The sequence below is a fragment of the Podarcis cretensis genome (assembly GCF_951804945.1).
Source record: "Podarcis cretensis genome assembly, chromosome: 15".
Lineage (NCBI taxonomy): Eukaryota > Metazoa > Chordata > Lepidosauria > Squamata > Lacertidae > Podarcis > Podarcis cretensis.
In genome coordinates, this window is record NC_137185.1 from 25,762,610 (window position 1) to 25,789,395 (window position 26,786).

General features: G+C 43.0%; 1 protein-coding gene across 6 annotated transcripts in view; it reads left to right on the forward strand.

Moving 5' to 3' along the window:
* Positions 1 to 26,786, forward strand: part of DIXDC1 (DIX domain containing 1) — an 89,343-nt gene that overhangs the window by 16,940 nt on the left and 45,617 nt on the right. The window contains exon 1 of one of the 6 annotated variants that reach the window (XR_013833337.1): positions 189 to 440. The exons of 3 other annotated variants lie outside the window; for them this stretch is intronic. Coding sequence is in view for 2 of the 3 variants with exons in the window: in XM_079954701.1 (XP_079810827.1) it covers positions 381 to 440 (60 nt within the window). In the remaining variant the exon portion in view is untranslated. Of the gene's footprint in view, positions 1 to 188; positions 441 to 26,786 lie in introns of those variants that run through there. 2 more of the 6 variants (XM_079954701.1, XM_079954697.1) reach the window with 2 other exon arrangements.

A 26,786-nucleotide genomic window follows, 5' to 3' on the forward strand; every position in this document is an offset into this window, starting at 1 on the left:
AGTCCTTCGGAGCAGAGCTCTGTATCAGATGGAGGGGCCAGCCTCTGGAAATAGGTTTCAGATGTTTTCCCTGACCAGTTCCTCAGCCTGCATCTGTTAAGCCGAGGCGTTTCTATAGGAACAGAGTGGTGTGACATCTCTCCTGCTGCTCCCCCAGTGGCTCCCTCCGAGCATGCCCAGTACAAGTCTTGACTTTGGCTCAAGTATCCTGTTTGCACTAACGGGCTGCACATATGGGACTATGAACGAGGTCCCCCATGAGCTGCAAGTCTTTGTCTTTAGGAGGAGGAGGGGGAGAAGGAGGAGGGGGTCGTGCCCCAGGCTGGAGGATTTGTTCTGCATGCTCCGAGAACTCGGCGCTTTGGGTGGGCTTCTGAAGAATGCTTGCCTGCTTGGCGCACGGAAATTTATTGGATATCCTGCACGAGGGCTTCACGGAGGTAAATAAAACTTATCTGTCTTCCGTACCTTGTCTTCTGCAAAGCTAAAGGACCCCGAATGCAACTGAAACGGGAAAGATCTTGACCTCCAAACGTGAGGACTTGAAGCACCCAGCAGCCTTGCTGGTGCTTTGCGGAGCATCGTTAAGTTTTGGAGAGTTTGTGTAAGTGATTCCTAGGTAGTTGTTTATGCACCAAGTTGCAGCAGCAACCTTTGCTGACTGACTCAGCAGCAAAGTGCGGAAACGTTAGGATGGAAGACCTGCCTTGTAGAATTGGCAGGTTTTCGCTGGCTGTGTGTGTGCTTGAAATGCTGTAAAGTCTGTTTTTATGGGCATGCAGATTCCTGGAGTAGGGACTTAACATGCTGGTTGCTCCCCCCGCCCCCTTTTCCCGTCCATCTTGATTCTAAACAGTTGGGGATATAGAAATCGGCACATATGGGGCGGGGGGGGGGCTAATTTGAGCAATTATTCTGAAGTTGAAGGAAAGCATGTTAAATAAACACTTAAGTTGTGGGATGAAATACCTGGCTGATACCACTTAGGGGGGAGGGCAGCATCTTCTAGTCCTTGCAAGCAGTTGGTGCAAAGCCAGTTCAGTTTGATCTGTTTGCCTTTATCAAGGAATGCCATCAGTGGCGGTGCAGCCAAGTCAAGGGTTTCCTGGCTAAGTAAGCTGAGAAGACAGGAGACCAACGTGAGACTTATGCTCAGTGATCAGGATTATGGTGGTTTCCCCCCTCACCTGACAGAACTTACATTGTGTTCCAGACTTAACCTTGTGTCTTGATTTGGCTGCTTGTAACGCTTCTTTTGGCGGTTGCAGGCCCTAGCTCCTCTGAGATGTTTCATTCCCTCTTTCCTATTTACAAACTCCTATCTCACAGTGCATCCAGATAAATGAGACTGCTCAGGGGGAACTTCAGACTTTTAAATACAGTATAGAAAATGAGCACTTCTCTCTCTCTCTAGTTTTCATTCACTGCTGTCCCCTCCTTTCATTTGAATATCCTGCTGTCATTTATGAGTTTTCGGTTTATTCAACATATACATCGCTTTCTACTAAAAAAAAAGAAAAGTCCCCAAGTGCTCTGTAACGAAAGTAAAAAATGCAGTTACCGTTCTGTTTTCTATTGGCAGGCTACAAATGTTGTTGAACTACAGCTCCCATCATCCCATTGGCCATGCTTGCTGGGGCTGGTGAGTGTTATAGTTTAGCAACATCGGGAAGGCCTCAGGTTCCCAACCCCTGGCTTAGTCTGTCCTCCCTTTCTATTCTCTAATGGGAGTGGGGTGGCAGGTAGAAGCAGAGGAATCCTGAAGGATATTTCTGTGACCAGGATCTGATATTTTTTTCTCATTTTTAAAGCAAGCAGTGAAATAAACGTGAAAGCAATCTGAAATAAATGCGCATAGGATTAGGCCATGGGTGAACAGCTGTTTACATCCTGGTCTGAGCATTTCCCCAGGAATAAAATATCATAGTTTTGAGGATCAGGAAAGCAGAGGTTCCCCCACAGACTCGTGGATTTTTTGTTGGTGTATTATGCAATGTGTTACTGACACAATAATAGTGCATTAGTTGCTGGACCGCCCACACATCATTCTGCTTTATTAATTTCTCTGCAGTGCTTCCCTAGTGTTACCACATTACATCCATCTGGAAGGGCATTCTTGCACAATAGGACAACTAAAGTAGGCACCCAAAAATCTCTGGAACCTTTTTTTTGGGCCAAGGTGTGTGTGTTAAATTTCATTTTATAATGCCTTCTTGGAACATTTGTAATATGTAAAGTTAGAGGATTTTAGCAGTAAACTACAAGATGTGCACCACTAAAAAACAAAGCAGTATAAAACTTTAGAGGGTATTAACAGTGTTGAAAGCAGGATTGCTTATCCCCACCTCAATACCACCATGAGCACAAATCATTCCAAAAGCACATTGAAAAAGACTCTTGGATCCTCTGCAACAAATCTGTCTTGAACTTCCCAGCAAGGTCAGTTTGGGATTTAACCTCCTGGTGTGCCGGCTGGGTGCCATTTTTGCTTTCAGATCCCTTGACTCCCAACTGACTTTGGGAAACTGCCAAATAGGTTAACAAGATCATACTATTCTCAGTTCTTACATTTGAAATGAACCATGCAGGAATCTCAATTAGGCTGGGTCTCAGAGCTTTGAGAAACAGATCTTTCCTCCCTTTTTCATTGTGATAAGTTCAAATGAGGGGTGAGATGGGGAATAGGCATCAGAGGGCATGCAATGTCATAGCATCTGTGCTGTCTTCCTATAGATTTCTGAGCATATTTCATTGTACTGATCTTGACCTACACAGTCCTAAATGTCATGAGCTTCACAAGACTACTTCCATTCCTATATGCCATCATAGTGTCTTAAATCAACCAAGAGTATACTATTGAACACATACAGAGGTATTAATGTTGGCTGTTCACCAGCTGTGGCATTTCTTGCTTTTGTTAGCCATAGCTAGATCATTGCATCATATATGTAGTAGGGAATGCAGGGCCTGGGGCAAATTGTTAAAAATGTTTTAAGAAAGTAGAAATGTGAACAGTGCTAATAAACGTAAGTACAGCTGAAAAGTTATTGGACTAAGTAGAAATGAGTTAAGCCTGGACTTGTGGACAAGATTTTGGAGTTGCTTGCACGTATAAGTTTTTCCTAATGAGGCAAACAGCCATTTTCATCTAGGAAAACTGATGAGAAAGGGTTAACCACTCCCTCCAGTGCCACAATTCCTCCTGTGGCTGCTGTTCGCTAAAATTTATAGTGACTGCAAATCCGATCATGGATTTCCATTATCTTGTCTAGCTTGGCTTTTAGGCTTGAGAATTTCTCAGCTGCCCCTCATAAATATCCACAGCACTTTAGCCAAAGATCAGGAAATTGCAACTGAGGTTCAGCCTCCTTCTCTTGCAAAAGGCAGGGCCACCTTTATTTGGGCAGCTTCAAGCTAAAAGGGACTCACTATAATAGGTTGCTACCATCATGAGAAGAGAAGACACCCTGGAAAAGACCCTGATCTTGGGAAAGATTGAGGGCACAAGGAGAAGGGGACAACAGAGGACAAGATGGTTGGACAGTGTTCTCGAAGCTACGAACATGAGTTTGACCAAGCTGCGGGAAGCAGTGAAAGACAGGAGTGCCCGGTGTGCTCTGGTCCATGGGGTCATGAACAGTTGGACACAGCTAAACGACTAAACAACAACAACAACAGTCATCATCCTTAAATTGCATCTTCAGCTTCTGAGGCATAAGAAGTAAATCTGTTTTGCTCTCGGTCTCATGCTTGCAGCTAGAAAGGGAAGCAAGGATGTTTGATTTGTAATCTTGTGCTTTGATCCACTAACCACAGTCCTTCCGCTCTACTGTCTTAAGGAGGTTTATTCATGAACTCACCAGACTTCGGAGCAGTTGCAGTCTCAGCTATGTGTGACCGCCACCCCACCCCCAGCTGGCCAGGTGATGTTGTCTGACGCTTGTTGGACTAGAGGACTTTTCAGGACATGATTACAGCAGGAGTGAGAAAGTGGTTCAGCACTAGTAGCTGCTTAAAAACTGCTGCAGCTAATGGCATATTTTACTTGCATGCAGCTAATACATTTTGAATGCAGTTTTTGCAAGTGTGAAAAGTGTCTCACAGAAATTAATGGACCTGTTGCATGAAGCCTGGAATAGAATGGTAATTGTGCCCCCACCAGCCCTGATATGAAGCATGGGAGTCACAAACCTTGCATAGCCTTGCTGGTTGGTCCTAGATACAGTGCAGAAAAATAGAATGGGTTCGGCTTAAAAAACAAAACAGAAATACGTCCATTCCTTTATATAGTCACACAACCCCAAAAACTAACTGCTCAGAAAAAGAATAACAAATTGCAAAGAAAACACATTCTGGTCTCTGCCAGTGGGCCAGGGGACCAAGGTACATGAGAAGGAGGGTGCTCCTCTGCCCCCTAGGAAGAAGATTGTGGTGGGGACTTACCTTCTAACAGAGCTTAGAACATTTTAGACACTTTGTAAGTGTTAATATTCATGAAGATGAATTTAAAAGTTCTTAAATGCAAATATGGGGGGGGGGGTTTGCGCGCGCACACACATGAACATTTGGCTCTCAAAGAATCTCCCTACTGCTTTTATAGTAATACACTCCTTGTTTCAAGATCACAACACTGCTTCTGTGGTTGGCATTTTGGGATCTGGATTTGTCAGGTGGTTTTGTTTCTGCAGGTCTCTCCTGCCTCCTTTTTGCTGGCTGTGAGCACTCACCCAGCCCCATGAACTCAGGGAATGAGGGTGACCCAGAAAGAGGGCCTTACTGCCTTCATGGGTAGAGGGCCATTTCTGCACCAATCAAAACCTGTTTTTGCAGGGGTTCCATTGCGCATTAACATTGCCACTTTTAATTTGAGGGAAAAGTATATAATCAGCAGAGCAGTTGGTAGTACAGAAAAGCAATGAAACAATAAATAGCAATCTTTCTCTCCATCAACTCTGTATAAGAAGATGGAGAAGAGAGCAGGAAGGCCCCTCTAGCTGGGAAGCCTCCTGGAATCTTCTCCAGTGATGTTTCCTCTTCTTATCTTTACCACTGCTGCTGAGCAGGGTGTGGAAATGTGCTGTTCCTACTTCCTTTCTCGTGCCCATGTTTCGTGGGCATAGTGGTTGGGAGGATTGGGCCCATAGTTGCTTATGGCGAATCTGGAAGCTGCTCGCTCTTCCTCTTTCTCTCTCTGGACAAAATTTCCACTCTGTGATTCCTTTCAGAAGATGAATGAGGTGGCGGAGGTGGCTGTTTGAGATTGCTATCTCAGTAGCATCATGGACTTAGTCGACTGCCATGGGGGTGAGCAAGAGAGTAGAGATAAGAACAACCACTGCTTTCTCTTCTTTGCATGCTTCCCCCTGGAAGAGGCAGAGGCCAAAAGGGTATGTGCTGCTGGGGTTGATAGGCTCCAGGAGGATTCCTAGTGCTGTGTGTGTGTGTGTGTGTGTGTGTGTGTGTGTGTGTGTGTGTGTGGTCTTCCCTTCTGTACATGGCAGGTCAAGGGAGAAGAAATTGCTGTTGACTTCTCTTCACTAGGAACAGCTGCTGATCAGATGCTTTTCCTTTAAAATAAGAGTGCCAGTGTTAAACGTACCCTTTTCAAAAAGGGATGCTTCATATGTCGTTTGACCCCTGGTCGCTAACATAATCCTTGAATCAGGGTTCAGGGGAGCATCCTTAGGCTAAATGAACCTTCAGTTCCTGGATAAGATACGGTTTGTCTCATTTAAATCAGAGTGGCTGCAGTTTAAAAGCTGGAAGGCCCCTTGAGGCGATTGCACAGCCCCTAGCCCTTCATTCATTAGTGGATTATGTTCTGCAGTTAGGCTGATTTCCCACTATTTCTAAAGGATGCTCTCCACACTTTTCGGCACTTTAATAATTCAGCCTTTCAGCAGGATGGAGGCAAGATATTGTAGGGCCAGTATAAGTGGCAGGTTGCACGGTGAAGAAACTTAGCAGGAACTTGAGTGTGGTTCAGCATTTGTGGTTTTATTCAGAAATTACAACCCCAGAAACAAATCAAAGGCACTGTGAAGACACTTAATTGGGTGAACTTTGTTTTTTGTATAAGACAATCTTCCCCAATCTGGTGTGTTCCAGATGTTTTGTACTGCAACTCCTTTCAGCCTCAGTTGACACAGGCTAGGGCTGATGTGAGTTGTAGTTCAAAACACCAGGAGGGCACCAGGTTAGGGAAGGCTGCTGTGAGACTTGATTTTGATATCCGGGCTCAACAGAGGCTTTCCATAGTGTCAGTTGTCTCCAGATTCAATATTTTGCAGGAGGGATTCAAGCATATTCTGGAAATTTAGCTTTGTGCAATTAAAGTGGATTAAGGCAGTCTGCTGTCCTAGCACACCAAATCCACTTGGAGAAAAGAAAGACTTTTTTGCAGCTTGGAAAGTGATGGGAAAATGCATTGGAAAGATAAATGAATGCATTGTAGGATAAATGAATGATTAACAGGAAGAAAATAGTGACCATCTGGAAATACCCACTGATGATGCTACAGTTCCCTCACTCTGAAAGTGAGTTGTCAAGAGTGGGAAGACGACTGCATTATTAAGCTGCTGGTTCCATTTATCATGAGCATGACTTGGCCCTAAACGAAAAAAGAGGGGGGAGGAATTTTCTTTTCCGAAACACCGGATGATGTTGCATAGAGATATGTTTGAATGATGGCCCTTGATTTGTTTGATATGGCAGAACCAGCTGAGATTTCTGATAAAGAAGCACTTGCTCTAAGGAGGCAGGCATTGGAAATATTCTTTCTCCTTGAAAAGGTGAAGATAATCATCATCATAATGATCTCCTACCTTTGAATAAAAGTGCTGGGAAAAATCACTGAGGCTTGTTGGGTTGAGAGGGGATGGTAGGATGTCATTTTGGAGGACAGGAAGGGCAACGGTTGTTGTTGCAGATTGATGGTGTTAGAAACTGTAGACCTGCCAGTGCGGAGAGACAGACAATATTTCCAGTGATCATTTGGGGCTCATGATCTGTATTTAGGAAAACATGACTCTAAGGACCAGTTGATGGCTGCGCTCGTTTCTCTCTGGTCGGGGACAGAAGGTGGCGCTTGGGGGGGAATTGTCATCCCGCCACTCCTTGGTGTGTGGTGTGCCTCAGGGTGCAATACTCTCCCCGATGCTTTTTAACATCTTTATGCGCCCCCTCGCCCAGCTTGTCCGGAGTTTTGGGCTGGGCTGCCATCAGTATGCTGATGACACCCAACTCTATTTGTTGATGGACGGCCACCCGGACTCGGCCCCAGACACACTGATCAGATGCTTGGAGGCTGTGGCTGGATGGTTATGTGGGAGCCGGTTGAAGTTAAATCCTTCGAAGACAGAGGTCCTCTGGCTGGGACGGGACGACATGGGACTGAGGGGGCAACTCCCATCTCTTGCGGGGGTGCAATTAGTGCCAGCACCGTCCGTTAAGAGTTTGGGTGTAATCTTCGATACCTCCCTCTCCATGGAGGCGCAGATTGCAGCTATAACAAAGGCGGCATTTTTTCATCTCCGCCAAGCTAATCAGTTGGCTCCTTACCTCTCTCGCCCTGACCTAGCCACTGTGATCCACGCGACGGTCACCTCCAGACTGGATTATTGTATTGTAACTCGCTCTACGTGGGGCTGCCCTTGAGACTGACCCAGAAACTCCAGCGGGTGCAGAATGCCGCAGCGAGACTCCTTACGGGGTCTTCGCTTAGAGATCACATTCATCCGGTGCTATACCAGCTGCACTGGCTCCCGGTGGAGTACAGGATCAGGTTTAAGGTGCTGGTTTTAACCTTCAAAGCCCTATACGGCCTAGGGCCCTCGTACCTACGGGACCGCCTCTCCTGGTATGCCCCACAGAGGAACTTACGATCTTCAAATAAAAACACCTTGAGGGTCCCAGGCCTCAGAGAGGTTAGGCTGGCCTCAACTAGAGCCAGGGCTTTTTCGGCTGCGGCTCCAACCTGGTGGAACGCTCTGTCACAAGAGACAAGGGCCCTGCAGGACTTGACATCTTTCCGCAGGGCCTGCAAGACAGAGCTGTTCCACCTGGCATTTGGTCAGGGCGCAGCCTGACCCCCTCCTCTGGCAATCTTTACAAAACTTTAGTTTATGGTTGCCATCAATTTTGATTTTAATTCATTTTTATAATGTTTTATAATGTCATACTGTTTTAGTGTTGTTAGCCGCCCTGAGCCCGGCTTCGGCTGGGGAGGGTGGGATATAAATAAAATTTATTATTATTATTATTATTATTGATGCATCCTTTGTTCCTTGGAATTTGCCTGGCCTTCTGAAGTGAATGAGGTGGATAACTTGCTGGGCTTCATGTAAAACCACAGTTCATATTGTTCTTTACGGATTCAAAGTGGTTAAACCCTGATTTTGAGAGTCATACCTCCTTAGACTCGTCCCTGATTGCCTCTCCTTGGAAACAGCCTTAAAATCAGGAGGAAAATGTTGCCACTATTTTTAAACTTACAGAACCTGTTGCTAGGCACTGCTGAGCTCAAGGTGGTCAGGCACAAGCACTGCAGGAAAAATGACTGAATGGGGAGAAAGTCTGAGATGGATTAGCTTCTCAGACCTCTGGGTCTCAATGCAGCCTTTCTGACTGTTTTGGTCTTGTCACAAATATAGGCGGGAACTGAAATTCAGACTTAGCACCTTGTCCAAGTCTCCAGGCTGCCCACTGTAGTGGTAACCAGCTTTGGGGAACAGATTCCTTTCATAAGTAGTCTGTGCTTTGTATTCTACCCATTTTAACTATATCCAACTGACCACATCTACTTGTGTCCAAGGGAGTTGACCTTTAGGGAATGAACCCTTCATTTTCTAGCACATCAGAAGAAAAAAATAGAATCCTCCCCCCACCCCCCACTTCTGGTGATGCTTAGGTTATTCCAGATGGATGCTTGGAATTAATCACATCGACCAGTCTCTCTTCTCCATACCTCCAATCATGCTTTTGTAGAAATCTTCCCCACCCCACTTCATTGCTTTGAAAAACAACAAGAATGTAAACTGACCAAGCTCTGGCCAGGAGATTACTGAGATCATCTAATTAAGATAATGTCTAGGAGCTTAGAAATTATGCAAGGCCTTAGCCACATTATGTCCTGATGCAATTAATGCCTTGAGCTTCGTTCCTTGCTTCACTGTTTGGCCTGCAGAGCCTTGAGTGCTATGTGAACACTGAAACAATAACAACATACACCCTCCATGGGAAGGAACTATGGAGGAACAGAGGCAGTGGCTGATTCTGCTAGAAAGAGAAAAGAAAAATTATAACCATAATGTAAAATGTGCGCATTTAGTTAATTCATTCTTCAGTCATCATGCTTAAATAGAATTGAACTTTCTAGTTATAGAATTCACAGGGGTTGTTGACATAAAATTTGTCTTTCCTTGTTGGCATTTTCCTTTTGATCTGCACTATATCTGGCGAGGAATAAATGTTGATGGATGTTGGGAAATGTGTCTTTCTCCTTAAGTTTCACCTACATTTGTCGTGTAATATGTCCTGATGCTTAAGACCAGAAAAAAGCAATTCTTGCTTTAGGAGTGAAGTGTCCTCAAGGAATGTGTTCAGGTGCCAATACAGCCCAGAAATCCAGTTTATTCAAGAGGAATTGATAAATGGAAAAAAGAGCAATGTGCAATCAAAATGAAAATAAAACACTAAACCAGAATATTGGTCTAACTAGTCCTACAGAGCTGCGCAGCAAGCTGATCGGGTGCCTGGTGCGGCGCGTGTGCCCTGCGCCCAGGGGTGGGGTGAGCCAGGGAAGGACGCTCCGCGGGGCCTCAGAGGAGTCTGCCTGCCTCCTCCGACTTAGCTGCCCTGCAGCTCAGGGCAGGTGGCGGGCAGACAGTTTGGGGCAGCACGGAGCCTGTGGGCACCCAAGCCACTGCATCACTCCCAGGAGAGATGTGCAACTCGGGCGAGCTGCAGGCCCTGCGCTGAGTTCTGCCAGCCATTTTGTCACCCCCCTCAGTGGTGACACCTGGGACAGATCGCCCCCACTGCACCCCCCTTCCTTCACCCCGGTCCTACATCTGGTGAAACTGACATAGTACAAAGTACTCTTATTGGCCAACTCTGGTCTTGATAATTTCTTTTGTTGGTTTCAGGATGCGGGATCAAGAGGGGACAAAGGAATACAGGGGGCATAATGATATTTATGGTCTCTTGTGTCCAGATAGCTTTTAGTGACAAGTTCCTTGGCACAATGAATTGCAGAATAGCCATGTACTTAACACCTTTGGGAAGCTGGAAAATGAAGCAGTGAGAATGTCAAATATTGTCAGATTTCTCCTGATTTTCCTACCATACAACAGTCTGTCCTCAGCTTGCGGATTGGAGGGGAGAGGTGACCTCTCTGTTGGAGGTGATGGATAACTTGTGTATCTTAAAGGGACAGGCAAGGACAAGATGGAATCATGCCTTATCATGCCCTTACCAGTTCTGCAAACAGTTGCCCTCCCAGCCATAAAGCAGATGTGCTACTTTTGACTGAGCAACGTGACCAAGGACAAACAAACCCTAATTCACAACTGCCCTGCATGATCCAGCCTTTTGTTTTTCTGCTTCTTTCATCAATATGGTGGTCTAGACCACCCATAAATGCCAGATTTGCATCTCATCATCATTCTTGCCACAGGAATAACAATACCTGCATTATTTGGCTTTACATAAGTTTCTGAAAAGTGTTTTCTTAAATAAATTCATAAGAGAAAATGTGCATGCAAAAGCGGTAAGGGGGTCGGTCCAAAAATTCCTTAGAATCAAGTTGACTAGAAGAAGCCATGATTTTTATGTATTCTCATCAAAAAAAAAAATTTTTTTTTATTCTGCAGAGCTGCTAGGGGAAGCACCTGCCATTAGAAATATGAAATAAAACAGGCTTATCCTTGCTGGCGAGACTTCTCTTTCCCCACCTATCTTAAGTTTGTGTCGTTATCACTGGTGCTGCATCAGGATGAGTGCTGTGTATCAGTGCACTGGAGAATTGCTTCGGATAAATGATATTCGCACTTCTCCTCTTTAACTGTCAGGGCCTATTTAAAGTCATTCCTCCATCCCCCTACACTGGCGAATTCTCACTATTGTCTCTGTACACCTATTAAGCAGGAAAAAATAAAGCGGCAGCAAATCACAGCATGTGGTTCAGAACCTGCCTCTCTGTCTGTGTTAGATCATGTGAAAAACTAGACCAGGCACACTCTAAGTCTGACCTGCTGTTTCAACTTGAGGGTTTAAAATAGCAACAATACAAGTGTAGTTGCGTTGTATAGGTGCCATAAATGGTTGCAGACCTTTTGCTGGCTGCAAGAATGGTCCGCTGTGATTCAGCAGCTGAAGGTGCAGCAGGAGATCACCAGTTCCTTTCTTTTAGAAACTTCTATGTTGACCTTAAAAGTATGTGAAGGACACACACATCCAACAGGTTTAATATGAGGAAGGAATACTGCCTGAGAGATTGTACCTGAACAGAGCAGCTACTTTCCCATCTGTGGAGCTAAGGTAAAGCAGGTACTCTTTTGGAACGCAAAGCCGTGTTAATATAAATAGGATTATGCCTAACCCCACGACAATCCCACCAATCGGTGCCTTGTATAGTAACTCCTGCACTGAGAATGATACAGGGAGAAATTTGGACTTTGCTTTGGGGGTTAGCGCTTCTTTGCTCCAGTTTGGCCATTGGCCAAAGCTCAGAGTGATCCTAGGGCTATTAACAGTAGCAGATAATGAAGTAAATCTTTGAGGACTAAGGAGATGCCAGGTGAGGGAAAGTGGGGATTTTTTTTTTTTAAAGCACCTTTTGCCCTTACCTCTCCTGAATTATAACTGTGAGCGTTATACGATCAGAAAGTGACAAAAGGGGGCACCTTCAGGGAATTGTTAAATACTGTGCTGTTTGGAAATGTCTGAGCTGGAGCAGGGCTGCTTAACCATGTCACAAGAAGCAATGTAATGAGACCACAGGGAGTTTTGTGCTCCATCGGAAGGACACAGGTGGATGTGGTGAGCAGCTGGTGGGGAAAGTATTTAAACAAGCCACAGGAAGATGCTGTCTGTGCTATGATCATGCAATGATATTTTTCTCAGTGACAGTCCAGTGCCATCCTTCTGCTTTTTCCATTGCTATTGTTATTGTTTAATATTTGTCTCATGCCAGGCTGTGTGATGTGCAGGACAGAGCAGTGATGTCGTCCCCGACCAAAGGAGTTTATATGTACAGTACATCAGTTAGATAGGATGATGGAGAGGTATGCGTCTGACAAGTAAATAGTGGAGGCAAGACTGATGAAAGTGGAGTTTTGTTCTGGGGTCTGGATACTTGTTTCTTAGAGAATAACCTTTGCAGTGGTCGATAAGGTCTTGTAGTCTGACGACAGGTGAAGGTGAAAGCAGAGTCTGCAAAAAAGGCAGAAGTGTTTGAACCCAGGACATCAGATTGCAGGATACAAAGTTTAATGTGTGACATAGTAAGGAAAGAGGCTTGAGGTTGAGCGGTTTGGGGCAAAGACAAGTGTGTGTGTGTCTGTGTGTTGCTAAATTATTTCTGTCTTTCTATACAGCCCTTCATCAAAAATGAGTACACAGCAATTTACAACGAAATGAGGCCATGTAACACATAATGCATGATAAGCAGAAAACACTGAAAAAAATACTCATAAAATACATAAATAACAGATTGGCAGAACCATAATCTAAAAATAACTTAACCCATTGGCCTTTAAAAGTCTTGACAGAAAAAGGTGAGCTTTTACCTGGCACCTAAATGGATTCCAAGTTTGAGCAAGACACATTTTTGTGGAGAGGGCATTTGGCAGACATGGAGCCACCACTGAAAAGGCTTTCCCACAGATTCCTGCATGCACTATGTGCCTCATTTAATGCAGAGACCACCAGGAGAGCTTCACCTGTTCCCTCTGTGTAATTTTCATGATGATCGTTCCACACCACACTGCAATTACATAGATTTATGGGTTGGCGCTGCAGATTCTGTGTATTTTGGGGAGCTTTTAGGTTGTAATGTGTATGTGTTTTGGATGCCTCAACTTGGCATTGGCCTGCAGGAAATAAGCACTGTAAAGAAGAAAAAGAACCCTAGAAGCTCTTCAGCAGGTAAAAGCATAATATATGAAGCAGTTCCTTGGTTCACTTGAAGTAGTTGGCAGTCTATAGCCTTAGAATATTGGCCTAAGGTGATTGCTGGGTCATGATAACCAGCTGTGGAAGTAAGGGGAATTCATATTCCCTAAATAAAAATAATGGTGGGTAACGTTTTAGTCTTTAAAGATGGAAGCTAGTAATTAGTCCCGTGAAGTAATTTTCTCTAGAGAAAGAACAGGAGCTGAGTTTGGCTTCATTGCCTGCAGTTGTATCCAGACATCATTATAATGTTTCTGATCGTGGTTAATAACTGCAAATGGGTTTTATAGGTGTTCTCTCCCCCACCCTATTCTCAGTTTTCTCTGTATCCGTCCTTACAACCGGCCTGCTTTGTTTGCCGTCTAGCCTGATGAAGAATTCTGACGAAATCAAAACCGTGCATAATTTTCATGATATTTTGTTTGGACATTTATTTATAATTTTTATTTATGCTATTTGTTTTGCTGCTCCATAACAAAAAGTTTTCATATATTGCCTTTCACCTGAGACCTGGGGCACAAAGTCTGCCTCTTGAATGGCTTACTGTACAGGGAATTGATGGATTCTACGGGGGGTGGGGGGTGGGGTGGAACCCAAACTAAAATCAGTGGAAAACTTAAGGAGCCAAGTTATGGATTGGTTGCAATATCACCAGATATACGACATATTTAAATTACACAGAAAGAATGGATTTCTGGACCAAAGCTCAAAATTTGAAAAAGAACTCTTACGAAATAAGGATAAACTTCTGTCTAGAATGTATATATTTTTTATTAAAATGGGAAACAAAAGGCAAGCTTGTTCAAGCTCTGGGCAATAGATATAGGACACAATATAGATCTTAAACTATTGGAGAAACTTTGAATGAATGAATGAATGAGTTTATTACGGTCATAGACCAGAGAAACATGGAACAACAATAGTTTACAAAGGGAGCAATGGTGTCAATCTAAAGAAAAAAAAAAAAAAAAAAAAAAAAAAAAAAAATTGTAAAATTATACATAAAAAGCAACACACATGCACACACACACACACACACACACACATATACACATTTATGCACTGCAATATATGTATAGGCTTAAAAGATAAGGGGGCTTATCCAGGGGTCAAGTCTTTTACTTTTTTACAGCTAATGCCCTCCGCTTGATCGCAGCCGCAGAAAATTTGGCCACTTTCAGTGTTACTTCTGGGTTTTTATCTCCTAGTAGGATTTTCAGCCGCTGAAGTTCAGATCGACCTGGAAATTTCTGAACGATGGGGGAGATAAACAGTGACCTAATATCCCCGTAAAGGTCGCAGTGTAGCATCACATGTGAAGCCGTTTCCACCTCTTTCAAACCACATGGGCAAACTCGTTCAGCATAGGGTTTGCCCTCGTATCTGCCCTTTAGTAAGGCAGATGGCAGTACATCAAATCTGGTAAGGGTAAACGCCCGCCTGTATTTTGCGATTTGTAGATCCAGCAAATATGGTGTTAGATTAAACCCTTTTCCATAATCTTGGATAGCTGGATATTTATCTATCTTGCTCATATGATCCTGAAGCTCTGCATCTCCTATTCGCTGGCTCACCATCCTTTTAGCCTTTTCAAAACCTGAGGCTATAAGTTCTTGTGAGGAAAGCCCCAGGCCCTTCAATTTTTCATAAAGCGACACTCTCCATTTAGACTGAAACGGGTCTAATAGAGTCAATGGAGCCACTCCCACTGGAAAAAATATAAGTTTTAGCCAGAGGTGAATCTTCAAGATCCATATCCTGGCATTAATAGAGAGTTGACCTACCTCCAGCCTAATGGCTGCGTTGGAAACGCAGGTAGGTAACCCTAGTAGGGAGCGGTAAAATTTAGTTTGTACAGATTCCAGGGACTTAAGTTTTTGACAATTAAATATCTGGGTGCCATACATCAGTTGTGGAAGTATTTTTGCGACAAAGACCTGGGAGGCAGCAGGAACATATTGACCTCCTTTTCTGTAGAAGAATCTTATGATAGCTCTAGAAGATCTTTGCGCATTTACAATGGAATTCTTAATCTGATGGCACCAAGATCCCTTCTCATCAAAGATTATTCCAAGGTATCTAAAAGATGTTACTTGCTCAATAGGTTGGTTATTAATTTTCCATTTATGTCGGAGTTTTCTCTTGGAGAACACCATAATTTTTGATTTAGTGTAATTTATTATTAGGTCTTCAGCTTCGCAATACTCTGTAAGAGCTCGTAAAAGTTTTCTTAGGCCCACACAAGAGAAGGAAATAAGTGCCGCATCATCTGCGTACAAAAGGACTGGAATTGGTATATTATTTAGGTTTGGGGGGTGAGTACTTGCTTCCTCCATCTTTCCGACTAAAGAGTTTATATAGAAATTAAATAGAATAGGGGCAAGAACACAGCCTTGCTTGACACCATGGAAACTTTGGATTTCCTTTGATAGGTTCCCATAACGGTCGCATCTAACACGGATCCGAGTATTTTCATGTAATCTACGGATGAGAAGCAAAAGACGTCTGTCGATGTTTGTGGCATTTAATTTTTCCCAAAGTCTGTGCCGGGGTATCAAATCGAAAGCTGATTTGAAGTCTATAAAGGCTACATAGAGGGAGCCTCCTTTCTTTGAGGTGTATTTCTCCACTAGATGTTGCAATACCAGTCCTTGGTCTAGAGTTGATCTATGTGCCCTGAAACCAGCCTGGGCTTCCTTAAGGATGTGCTCCCGTTCCAGCCAGTCCGCAAACTTTTCACGTAAGTGAGTTGCATAGAGTTTGCTGATGATGCTTAAGAGACTGATTGGTCTGTAATTGGCTGGATCAAGTTTACAGCCTTTCTTGAATATGGGAACGATGATTGCCAATCCCCAGTCCTCTGGTATTTTTGCTGTTTGATCTATGCTGGTGAATAGGCTGGCAAGGACTGGTGCCCACCAGTCAATATTGGCTTTAAGAAGCTCAGGAGAGATATTATCTGCTCCCGGGGCTTTTCTGTGTTTGAGTGCCTGAATAAGCCTCCTGACCTCCGCAACCGACACCGGAGGCCACTCGTCACCTGCCTCACACTGTGTTAGTGGCTGTGTCAAAGGCAGAGCTGAATATGAAGATTGGAAAAATGCCTCCCATGTCCCTGCAGGTATAGTATACTCCACTTCTGAGGAGGTAGATCGCACTCCATTTGCTACCATTCTCCAGAAGGTGGCCGAGTCTCTCTCTCTGGATGCATCTATTAGGCATTTCCAGTCTCTTTTCTGTGCCAGGAGTTTTTTGTTTTTGATCAGGATTTTATAATTTCGTTTATCTTCAAACCAGACCGTGGGGAGTTGGGGTAAGTTGGCAGATCTATAATTTTTGTATTTTTTCAGTAAGTTTAGCTTCATGTCCTGACATTCTTGATCAAACCAGGGTTTGGAGTTTTTATATACTGAGGATTGCCTACTTGACCTGTTCCTTTTTTCCTTCAGGGAATCTTGAAGGAGTGAAATTAACTCCTGAAATAAATTTATTTTTAATTCATGGCTTGAGGAAGTTATAAGGTTATCTCTCTTAATGAGGAATTCCTTTGAACACAGCCTACTTGAAATTTCCTTATGCAGTTCATCTGTCCATCTGATACGAGAATATCTGAGCTCCAAAGCTGTAGGGCTCGAATGTTCGATTTTCTCAGCGCAGGATAAATCCTTTCCCGCAACTACGAGTGCACTTAATGGCAGATGGTCACTGTCTAAGCGCTCCTCCACTTTGCATTCCAAAACTTTGTTTTGAAGATCATACGACACGATTATATAATCAATTGTGGAGGCGCCATTATTAGATATAAATGTAAATTCTCCGACCTTCTCCCCCTCAGTACGGCCATTCAGTATAACCAAGTCCAACTTGTTGACCAAGTGTAATAGGCATAAACCGGCATAATTGCAGCCTTTATCCTTGGAGGTTCTAGCTGGTATTAAGTAGGCTTCCTCTATAATGGGGGCTGTTTCATGGAAATGGGCATACAAGGCCTCATCAGATTGTCCAGTTCTGGCATTTAGGTCGCCTGCCACCACTACAGAGGCATCAGGAAATTGATTTGATAGTTTGTCAAGATACTGTTCTAACTGAGCCCAGGTATTTCTTATCAATCTTTTCTCTCTTTGTGGGGGTAGGTATACGTTAATCAGCAGCAAGCTGTGGGTTCTCCACTGTACTTGCACAGCTGTGGCCAGATGGTCTAGTGGGTCTAGTTTTTTAAATATGGCCCTTAGCCTTGTTGAAATTAAAGTAACTAACCCACCTTTAACTCGCCCCCCTCTAGTACTTAAGAGACCTGGGAGGGAGAACGCAGAAAAGCCATTTAACTCCACTTCACTTGTGCTCCAGGTCTCCTGGAGAAACACAATGTCATGTCTCTGAATATATTTAACAAAGGATTGGTCAGAAGTCCTCTTTTGCCAACCTGCAATATTCCAAGTTAGCAGGGCAAGGTTGCACGTTGTCTTGCCAAAAGTTGATCTTAGTCAATTTGCCTTTAAAAGGTTTTTAGGGCCTATCTTTTTATTTATTGGTTGAATTTTGTTCATTTTGGCAATGTCCATAGATGTATTATCACCCAGATACTCAATGGAATCGATTGAAGGGTGCAGCGTGCTAACATTAGTGATCAGTACTCCTTTTTTTGGCGAATCTACCTTAGGGTGTTCTATTTGTCTGATACCAAGTTCATCCTCATCCAGGTATCTCATGCTAGTCCAAGAGCGCGTTGTAGTTGTCATAGGGATGGTTTCCTTCTTAGATGGTAGTTTGTTGCTGTCCCTTACACACTGTGTTAGATCTGTTGCTGTCAGATTTATCTCTGCAGCTGCAGAGATATTGTAAGGGTAGTCTTTCATGGTTGCCATAGGGATGGTTTCCTTCTTAGATGGTAGTTTGTTGTTGTCCCTTGCGCTCTGTGTTAGATCTATTGTTAACAGGTTTATCTCTGCAGTTACAGAGGTATTATAGGAGTAATCTTTCATGGGGTCTGTCTTGGCTTTTTCAGGGAGGTTCTCTTTCTTTAATTGGTCCGTTGCCGGATCTTTCTCTCTCACTTTTTCCTGAACATTCATCTCTGTTAGCTTATTTCTAAGGGTCTCCAATCTTCCCAAGATCTCAGATTGGGCAAGGAAAGGCAACAATCCAAACTGATTTATTAATGCCTTTTCTTCTGGATAGAAGTTATCAGTCCCCTCATTAGGCAGTCTCATCTCCTGTCTTAGTTTCAGGGACCCTTGCTCAGTATGTTCCAGTTTGTCTTTTGAGTGTCCTCTCTCCTCCTTTGCTTTACAAGTAAATCTTATCTCAGCTGTCGTAAGATCATCAGAAAACAAATTCAAACATGTGCTGTTTTCAAAAAATCTTGTTACCGTTATCCTTTTCTTTAACAGCAAATGTCTTGATCTATATATATATTTAGCCAAGTTTTGATCTTTGAAGGAGGCAATCACTCGCAGAGAGTATCCATTGTAGAATATGAAATCTACTGAGATAATGTCATTTAATTTTATTTTCCCTGGCAGCATATCATCTAAAGTATTCACAAAATGCACCAAGCGTTCTTTCTGTGTGAGGAAGCCCTTTGGCTTCGGGTAGTTTAGAAAAGCCAACTTCCTGTCTGCCAGTATCAGTTTCCATCCTTTATCCTGGGACAGATCTTGCCCTGCTACTGGCTCATCTTGAGATCTGCCATAATCAATGGTATGGGGTGAGTCTTCTTTAATATTTATGGGTCCTTGAGGTTTCAGCATAGAGCACCCGGGTAGTGATTCCGTTACCTCACTTATTTTGTTGGGCAGCAATGGTGTTTCTTTCAAGGACTTCAGCTGGATCTTTTTTCCTGGATCCACACTGTTGTTCTCTCTGCTGCCGTGTGTAGCAGATTTGTTAGAGTTTATTTTTGATTTTGTTGGAATCAGCTTATATAGTCTTTTCCAGCATACTTTACATGCACGTCGGTTTATGACAGATTTCCTTGTAGTTTTTATGTTCTTACTTTTCTTTTTAGTTTCAGCTTTCTTCTTATGAGATCTCTTACTGATACCTTGCTTCTTTTGATTTACTTGGGTAGGAGATTCAGTTTTAGGGACAGAGACATACAACCCTATGTCCTTTCCTTGGTATAAATGATTTTCCATTGATGATCCTTGTGTGCACTTGCTGGTTGCTAGTTGCTTTGTATATTCTGACTCTTGAGGGATGGTTGGTGGGTCAACACCATGAGATTCTGAGCCTTTAGCTTGGAGGGAATAATTTTCCACTAGTGTCAGGAGCAGCCCATTTGTTATTGTTAAATATTTTTTCATAGCTGCCAGATCCAGATTTATAGAGAGCAGCCAGTCCTGAGGATAGCAGTCATTGTTTTCCGTCTGGGAGCCCATAGATGAAGTCTGGGTTTTCTGGGAGTTTCGGGTTTCTTCCTGTAACTCTGAGGATAATATCTCAGCCAAGACTATTTCATGGGCCAGGCTCATTGTATTTCTATTTTGGTTGTTATTCTCCGAGTCCTGTATTCCTCTAGAGAAGGTTGAGTGATCTTGAGCAGCAGAGGAAAAAAGAAGGGCCTCATCCTGCTTCGACTCAATCATCTCAGCCATCTTTTGCTCGTTTCCATTTCCATTCTCGTTGTCCCTTGTATGTGAAAAGTATTGCGTGATTTTACTCTGTTTCTCATAACACTCCTGGAACAATGGACTTGTCGCTATCCCCAGGTCCTTACGTTTCTTTCTAGTAAGTACCATTTGTAAATCTTTGTTACCAATCAGGGGTTATTCTTCCTGTTTCAGAAACTATGTCTCTTAGGAAGTCAAAAACTCCACCCAGCTGTAGACTAAAGTCCCAGCTGTAGACTAAAGTCCAAATTGAGGCAAGATTTGGGGTGGCTGTTTGTAATTTGATAGCTTATAGTTCAGAGCATAACACGGAGTTGGCAATAAATTAGCTGTCACCCGTTTTCCTTATTATCGGACAGACTTGAGGAGAGTGGCGGCGTGGGGAGTAAACCCTCCGGACATTAAGATAACAAGAAGGGCTTTGCTGGGGCTGGATAGGGAAGGAAGGGAGGAAAGCTTGAGAGTTCTTCCGTCGGCTCCCAGTGTCCTTTTACTAATAGAAGCTGATAGAAGCTGATAGAAGCTGGGGGTTTTTTCAAGCTGCGCCTCTTATCAGCCTAATTTGCTGAAGACGCTCTTACTCATTCCGACAGGACTCGAACGGGGACTTGTTTCAACCCCATTTTACGGTGTTTCCGATCACCCACCTTGAGTTTTTCCTTTCTCAATGACGGGGTCCCTTCACGGCAGGGGAGTCAGGCCAGACCTCTTTTCCTTCCCCTCTCACTCGTTTCAAGAGACTACCCAGCTCCACAGCACCAAAGCACGGCGGGGGGTGCGGCAAGGCAGCAAGGCTAAAGCTCGAGTCCGGTGATAAAACAATAAAACAATAAAACGCTAATGCTAAGAAAGCGAAGGCAGTGTTGGGGAGATGACGCAGCCACTAACTCATTACAATTAAAAGATAAGATAAAAGATAAACCCCCAAAGGGTTTAAAAAAACTACTTAAAACTACTTAAAACTATATCTAAAAGCAGACGAGGTTAACTAGGCTGCTACCTTCGTCGCCATCTTGTCGACGAGAAACTTTGGAGAAACTTTGGAAATTGGGAAATAAATGTCCCATCTTCAGATGCTTTTAAAAACAAATTAAATTAGGGAGTCCCTGAGTAAACATATACAAAATACCAGCTTCCTATCTGTGGTAGATGTACCTTAACAACAAAGTTTGCCTCTTGAGCAGCTTGATGAAATCAAGCCAAGCCACACACACAATAGAATGGATTGGTTCTGGAATTCCCTCTTGTGCTTGGACCAAGCTTGGATTGGGAGCAGTATATGATTCCCTGAGATATGCAGAAGGACTTCTAGACTTGTGAAGTGCAAGGTGCATTTATTAACATGGTTGTTTTTTTTTCCAAACAAAGATTCAACTATTCTTATTTTTTTTACCCTCGATTCGGACTCTGTATATAACACTTTCTGCTGTATTAACATAACGGTTCATTGAAGATGTGCAGGGCAGTTAGGATGTAAGGAAGTGATCAAACCAAATGCTTTTCATTTTGACAGTTCAGAATTTTCATGGTTGTCCAGTGCCTCACGGTTTTCTCATTTCTGTGCATTTAATGCCACTCTGCCACTATTTAGCCATTAAATTTTAATGCCTTTTCATTTCTGTTGCCTGTTCATCTCAGCTGCCAGGAATGACAGGCTGCTGGGGATTTTTCATTTTGTAGGAAAATGAAATCTCTGTGGAATCTTGCAGGAAAGTCATAAGTGCGGAGAGAGTTCTAGACACATAATACGCCTGAAACTGCTGCAGGAAAGTCTGATGCTCTGAAGGGGAAAGATTATCGAAATTGTTAATTAAATGAGAGTCTGCAGCAACTGCAACACCATTTGCTTCTCTTTTGGAGAGCAGCATCACTGTTTGATAGTAGCATGAACTCATCTCCCTTTGAAAGGGACTCTCAAGGCAGACAGTCGCAAAGGTTTTGAAGTGATTGGCTAAAAAATGAAATGTTAAAATTTCTGGGCCTAATCAAAGACAATGCAAGTCAGAGCTATTATGGGAGGCAGCTCCTCCTCCAGGCAACCTATTTATTTGAGCATCTATCCTGATTTGCTTGCCCAAAGCTTATGTGGTCGTTAGACATTGTCCAGTCTTTATTGAGCATTCACTCTGATCTGTTTGCAGGGAGGATCTATGCCAATGAGCATTCATCATGTTTCGCTTGAAGTGTGTTCACACATTCTCCTGTTGATCATTTGTTCATCCCACACTTTTTAATGCATCCCCTCTTTATTTTTCTAACTGCAAAAAAAATCAATTTTTAGCAGATTTGTTGTACTAGGGGGGCAGAGCCCTTCAATTGTGTAAACCTAGCAATGACAAACCTAGACAGCATCTTAAAAAGTAGAGACATCACCTTGCCAACAAAGGTCCGTATAGTAAAAGCTATGGTTTTCCCAGTAGTGATGTATGGAAGTGAAAGCTGGACCATAAAGAAGGCTGATTGCCGAAGAATTGATGCTTTTGAATTATGGTGCTGGAGGAGACTCTTGAGAGTCCCATGGACTGCAAGAAGATCAAACCTATCCATTCTTAAGGAAATCAGCCCTGAGTGCTCACTGGAAGAACAGATTGTGAAGCTGAGGCTCCAATACTTTGGCCACCTCATGAGAAGAGAAGACTCCCTAGAAAAGACCCTGATGTTGGGAAAGATGGAGGGCACAAGGAGAAGAGGACGACAGAGGACGAGATGGTTGGACAGTGTCCTCGAAGCTACCAGCATGAGTTTGACCAAACTGCAGGAGGCAGTAGAAGACAGGAGTGCCTGGCGTGCTCTGGTCCATGGGGTCACGAAGAGTCGGACACGACTAAACGACTAAACAACAACAACAAGACTTATGATAGCTGCCTGTACCCTATGATGCTGAGATCTTAGTGTTAATATGTCTGATAGGTCTACTATTGGTGCAGTGCTTTTAAGTGGAGCTAATCTGTAACTTATACCCACTTTGCAAACAGATGCAGAAGAAGCTGGGTGAAGTGGAGAGCAAGAGATGGGAGGCTGGGAAGTTTGCAGTTTAAAATGTTTGTGTAGACACTTTTGGAAATAAATTGTTAATATTAAAAACTGAATTTCTTTCCCCACGCAAAGGGTACAACACAGATTAACACCCAAAAGTCCTGTTGAAATCCAAGGGCCAAAAACATTAAGTGTTTTTCTTAAATGTATAACTGATTTCAGTAGATTGTGTAGCATGGTCCTACACAAATGTCCCCCCCCCCAGAAGTAGGTCATATTGAATTTCAGTGGAACTTTCTCTCTAGTAAAGTATGCTTGCAATTGCAATAGAATTAAATTCTGTTGGATTTCATTTTTAAAAAAAATACATTTATTTTAAAGGTTTACCCACCTATTCAGCTGTTAAGAGTTTCATCGCAACATGCACCATAACACACTGTTCATTTTTAAAAACTCAATTTCCATGCATAATGATAATGCAACAGCTGGATAAAACGTATTTCTAAAACAAAATTCTAGAAAGCAACCCCTGCACTTGTAATTAATCCAACTTTGGAGTGATAGGTAACTCATTGACAAAAGTCCGGTAGGAAAGGAATGGTTTAACGAATTTCTTGAAGGCTTCTACAGACAGAAGCTGATGCGCTTTCCTGCAGAACAGAGGGTGTTCTGCAGGGAAGATGCCACCACAGACAAGGCCTTGTTCCAAACACAGATGAGTTAAACCTCCACTAGGAGTTTAAAGCTGAGTTTCCCCATATGGTGACCACACCACATTGTGGTGGCTCATAAAGGGGAAAAAATCCCACAGAATCCCTTGGGGCCAGGCTGCTTAGAGAGCTTTAACTGTTAAACCAACCCCCTTGAACAGAGCCAAGAAGCTGACTGGCAACTCTGAAGCTCCTTCAATATGTCTCCTCTGACTGACGCCACAGGCTGATGCATATTAGCAAAGGTACCCTCATCCCATTGCAGCACAGTTTTTCACTGTCCTGTCCTTCACGGTTTTACTCTGCTCGCTTCTGGCTGAACACCTTTCTGAGCAAGGCAGACCAAAACCATGTCGTGTTACGGCTGGAGTTGGATTTTTCTTGTCAAGATGATTACAAGTGGTGCTGTGATCAGACTTTGTGGCGGATGGGCTGCGTAGAAGCATGTACTGTGACTGACGTTGCTGAGATGGCTTGAAACCTGCCACATCGGCAGAATAACAGGGAGCTTAACAGAAAGGAAGGCAATATACCGTAAAAGGAATAAACTGGATTATGTCGCCTCAATGGCACAGGCTCTTGTCTGCCTCTAGGGAGTTCCCACCACAATAGGATTGCTGCTTGCCGCTGTACTGTAGGATGGAAACTATGTATTTTCATCTTAATTAAACTGGTAAATAAAGGTGTGTGTGTCCCCCCCCCCCAGTCAGTTAACCTGTCAGTTAAGTAGAAGACCTCCAAATTGGTTAACAAAAAATCCTAAAGAATACACAAAAGCAAGTCAGGTTTTTAAAATGCCCTACATTTAGGTAGCAACCAAAGCGATTAGATGAGCAGAAGCCTGGGGGTGCAGGGAGGAGAAGGGAAATTGGGGCAACCCAAAAGTGCTCTGGGAGAGAGCCATCTTGGTCTGGCATCCAAAAGCAAGCAAGGAAGGAGAGCAAGTCCAGAATCCTTAGGGAGAGAGTTCCACAGTCTCATGTTCTCACTTGCTGCACAACATGCTGCAGGGCATGTGAAGCAAAGTTTCTGAGGAGATCTCAACACACAGATGGGTTCAAAGGGGAGTAGGAAGTCCTTGATTACACATTTCAGAACAAGACACATTCAAGGACCAGTCGTACCTTGGTTCTCAAACGTCTTGTGACTTGCGTGTTTTGGCTCCCGAACGCCGGTTTGTGAACGTTTTTTGGAAGCCAAACGTCCGATGCAGCTTCCAATTGGCAGTAGGAAGCTGCAGGAAGCTCCTGCAGCCAATCGGAAGCCGTGCCTTGGTTTCCGAACGTTTTTGGAAGTCGAATGGACTTCCGGAACAGATTTTGTTCGAGAACCAAGGTACGACTGTACAGGCTTCCCAACCGTTCTTTCGTTGACATCCTATTTCACAATCTTTAGTTTGCTACGTCTCCATTGATTATCTATTCTTTTCTCCTTCCATTCATGATCCTTTATTTTGTCTTCTGCTGCTGATCACAGATTTATCCCTGCTTGTAGATATATCTTAATACCACTTCATTTTAAATACACTTCAGATTGTTACCACTTGCTTGTTACTATCTTTCCATCTATATTTCTTTTTTTTTTGAATAATATTTATTCAGGTTTTAAAACATTACAACATAAAAAACAGAAAACCCAATACAAAAAAGCAAGACATTTCCAAAAAAATTGCAAAAAAAAAAACAGATAAAAAGGAAAAAAATAATTAGAAAATACATACAATCAAAAGAAAAAAAAAGTTAAACCTTTACATAATTTTTTTTCTATGACTTATTTCCTTGACCTCCTCACACCTCCCCTCTTTGTTTTCTAGTTCAAATAGATATTTCAGCAAATCCTTCATCTTTATTTTTATGCTAATAATTTATCTTAATATACTGTAATTTTCCATTCTCTCTTTCACCAATTAGCCATCCACTTTTACTTTATTTAATCTTGTTTCTCATTAAAACTGATATATTTAAACCTATTCTCTTAAGACATTTCCCCTAGGGTCATAAAAATTCCATTCCACGATTTCTCCATCTCTCATTAAAAGCATTTTTTTTAAAAAAATAAAAAATAAATTCTCAATATATACACTTTAAATTCCCAATTTTCTTTCACCGTCTCCCCTCCCCGGTCTCGGCCCCTGCCAACAGTTCCATCGGCTTACAACAGTCCATCAACCTGGAGATCTCAAATCCAAGGCTCTTAAGTCTTTTTCATGTCCCATCTGCCGATCTTCTTGATAATCTTTAATATTAAGAAACAGTTCTCGGGAGAGCTCCAACCCAACGATGGTCATATTCCTTCTTATCAAGTCTGCCAGATTTCCATAATTAAAGATAGGGCCCATAAAGTATTCCCGATCTTGTTTCACACTTCTTCCGAGTCCAAAGGCCCCAGAAACCTCGGTCCCCTCCTGGCTCAAATTCATATCCCAAAAGTAATTTGATCCCCACATAGGGTGATCTCTCCACTTCTCATTTTCCAAATCAAGCCAGGCTCCCATCTCCAAAAACTGGCTTCTCCTAATTATAGTCATGTAAGGCCTCAATTTGTAATCCTCCAATTGTCTCTGTAGGGTTAAAGCTCCCCCTTGCATCACTTTAACAACAATTTTCTCCTTCTCTGCTTCTTCAATTTGTTCAATTGAGAAAGATTCTTGTGCCGGATTCTTGTCGACTTCTTTACTGATGCCTACTTTTGTTCCCAAAATATCAACGCTGGTAGCCATGGCATCTATCTGTTCATGCAGCTTTCCCAGCAGATAAAATGTCCTATTCAATTCAAGCATAACTTTTTTCTCCGCCGACATCCTTGAAATGTCCAAGGTCAAAGCTAATTTCTCAGAGTTTTTATCTTTAGGCTAATTTCCCAGCTGCATTCTTATGACCATGTCCCAAAACTCCCTCTAGCGGAAAGCAGTCTATCAATCCTTCCAGCACAGTCCCAAAAGTCTCAAAAGTAAATTAATAACAATTCCAGTTACCTTTCCTTCTTTTTAGACGCAAAAATGGACAATGGAAACAAAGTCTTTCTTTGTATCTTAACAGCTAGCTGTCAAATTTGACAGCTGTCAAAGCTTTCTATTCACCATCGATGAGCTCCTCACAGACCTCTCCCGGGTTTGGAGACGTGACGCTTCAGTTCCTAAATTTTACCGTCTCCAGCAGGCTTCCCCTGCTTCCAAAGGGAGTGTAGGTAATAGTTTCAATCAGTGAAGTTTTAATCCTTTACGTAGAGCTTTCCAAGACCTTAGTTAACAAACTCTTTGCTTCAGTCTATTTACAGAAGGGGGAGGTGGACTTCCTGTTTAGACCTTCCCCCGTTC